Source organism: Austrofundulus limnaeus, unplaced genomic scaffold (assembly GCF_001266775.1).
Source record: "Austrofundulus limnaeus strain Quisiro unplaced genomic scaffold, Austrofundulus_limnaeus-1.0 Scaffold394, whole genome shotgun sequence".
NCBI classification, from domain to species: domain Eukaryota; kingdom Metazoa; phylum Chordata; class Actinopteri; order Cyprinodontiformes; family Rivulidae; genus Austrofundulus; species Austrofundulus limnaeus.
The window spans coordinates 123,531-124,950 of NW_013952796.1; the positions used below are offsets into that span (position 1 = coordinate 123,531).

Here is a 1,420-nt window from a genome sequence, read left to right on the forward strand (position 1 = left end):
CTACTTCTACTTCCTGTTATCTTCTTCGTCGTCGTCTTTTTCACCAGTAGAAACAGCCGGTTGTTGATAACGTGACTCCCGTGATGTGAAAAAAGTGTTTCCATTGCAGTTTTGCGAAAAACACCAATTTCGATACGGCYGAAAAACCACCTCATCCTAGCGCAAAAACATTTTGTCGAAAAACATAATTTTTTTAATTGACGTGTTTCCATTGAGCAAATTTATTTTCAAAATTCTAATTTGTGCATTTTCATGGTCAATGGAAACGCAGCTAGTGTTTTCCTCCCTGCTTTTGTTTTTATTTATGTCAGTGTCRGTCCTCCATACCAGCAACAGCAACAAGTTTGTTTCAAGGCTGCCTCAAGTCTGGCTTTAATTTAAACTTTAGTTTTAAAATTATAAATATGAGGAAATGATTCCAACACCTGAAACTTACAGAAAGGAGGACTATAAAAAACAAACAGAAAAACACCAATTAATTCAGAGTTATTTATTCAATAGGAACATTTATATATTAGTTCTGTTCAACTGAGCGGTGAGCACATTCTGTTTATTAGAGACGTGGTTCTGCAGGATTTCTTTCGCCTCTTTAGGAGAAACATGTCTTCTTCCCAAGGAGGACAAAGGTCTGAGACTTGCTGAAGTCTCATCCTGAGCCTGGCAGATGTTAATTCAGCTCTCCATCAGTATCCAAATGTCTGTTTGATGGCCTGAAAGTAAAACCGGTTCCACCCCTCCCTGGTGGTCTCCTCCTCCCCTGCAGGAACTCCTCGACACTCCAWCCTCAGCTCCGTCTCATCTCCTCCGTCCACCAGCTCCAAGACGATGGTGGCGTAGTGCTCTGGTTGGAGGAACCACAGACATCAAACATTTCCAGCTCAGCTGTTGGCGTGACGCACCCCACAGCACCAGAGAGCGAACAACTCACCGCTGGGCCAGGTCCTGAAGCGCCACCTCATCTCGATCCTCTGGTCTGGGACCTGCAGAGAGGGTTAGGTCTCRTTACGGAGGACGTGACTCACGCTAACATCTGATTGGCTGAGAGGCTGAAGACCTGACCAGCTCTGTGAAGACCCCGCTGACGCTGCCGTCCAGGAGCAGGAAGCTCCCTCCTCTCTGAGSGTCCACTGATGCTGCTGAGCGAGTGAACACCTGAACAAACTGCAGACAGAGTCAACCGAAACATAAAACACGAGTCTAACCTCTCTCATCGTCAATCAAAAGAGCCGTTTCTGCTGCTTGTCTCACTGATAAAACGTGATCAGCGCCACAAAACAAACTACAACTGTGATTATCAACTGGTGGTCTGTGGGCCTTTTAGAGGCCTTTTCAGGAAACTTTACGGCCAGTAAAGGAGATACAGTGGTTTGCAAAAGTATTCATACCCCTTGAACTTTTCCATATTTTGTCACATTACAAC

At 44.9% G+C, this 1,420-nt stretch overlaps 1 protein-coding gene across 1 annotated transcript in view; it reads right to left on the minus strand.

Annotated features, from left to right (window-relative positions):
* Positions 1-475: 475 nt before the first annotated feature.
* The window catches only part of LOC106528657 (activator of 90 kDa heat shock protein ATPase homolog 1), a gene marked incomplete at its 5' end in the record, with an annotated part of 3,756 nt that continues 2,811 nt past the window's right edge, over positions 476-1,420 (minus strand). The window contains 3 exon segments of the mRNA XM_014023880.1: positions 476-841; positions 929-980; positions 1,060-1,161. Coding sequence (XP_013879334.1) covers positions 684-841; positions 929-980; positions 1,060-1,161 — 312 coding nt within the window.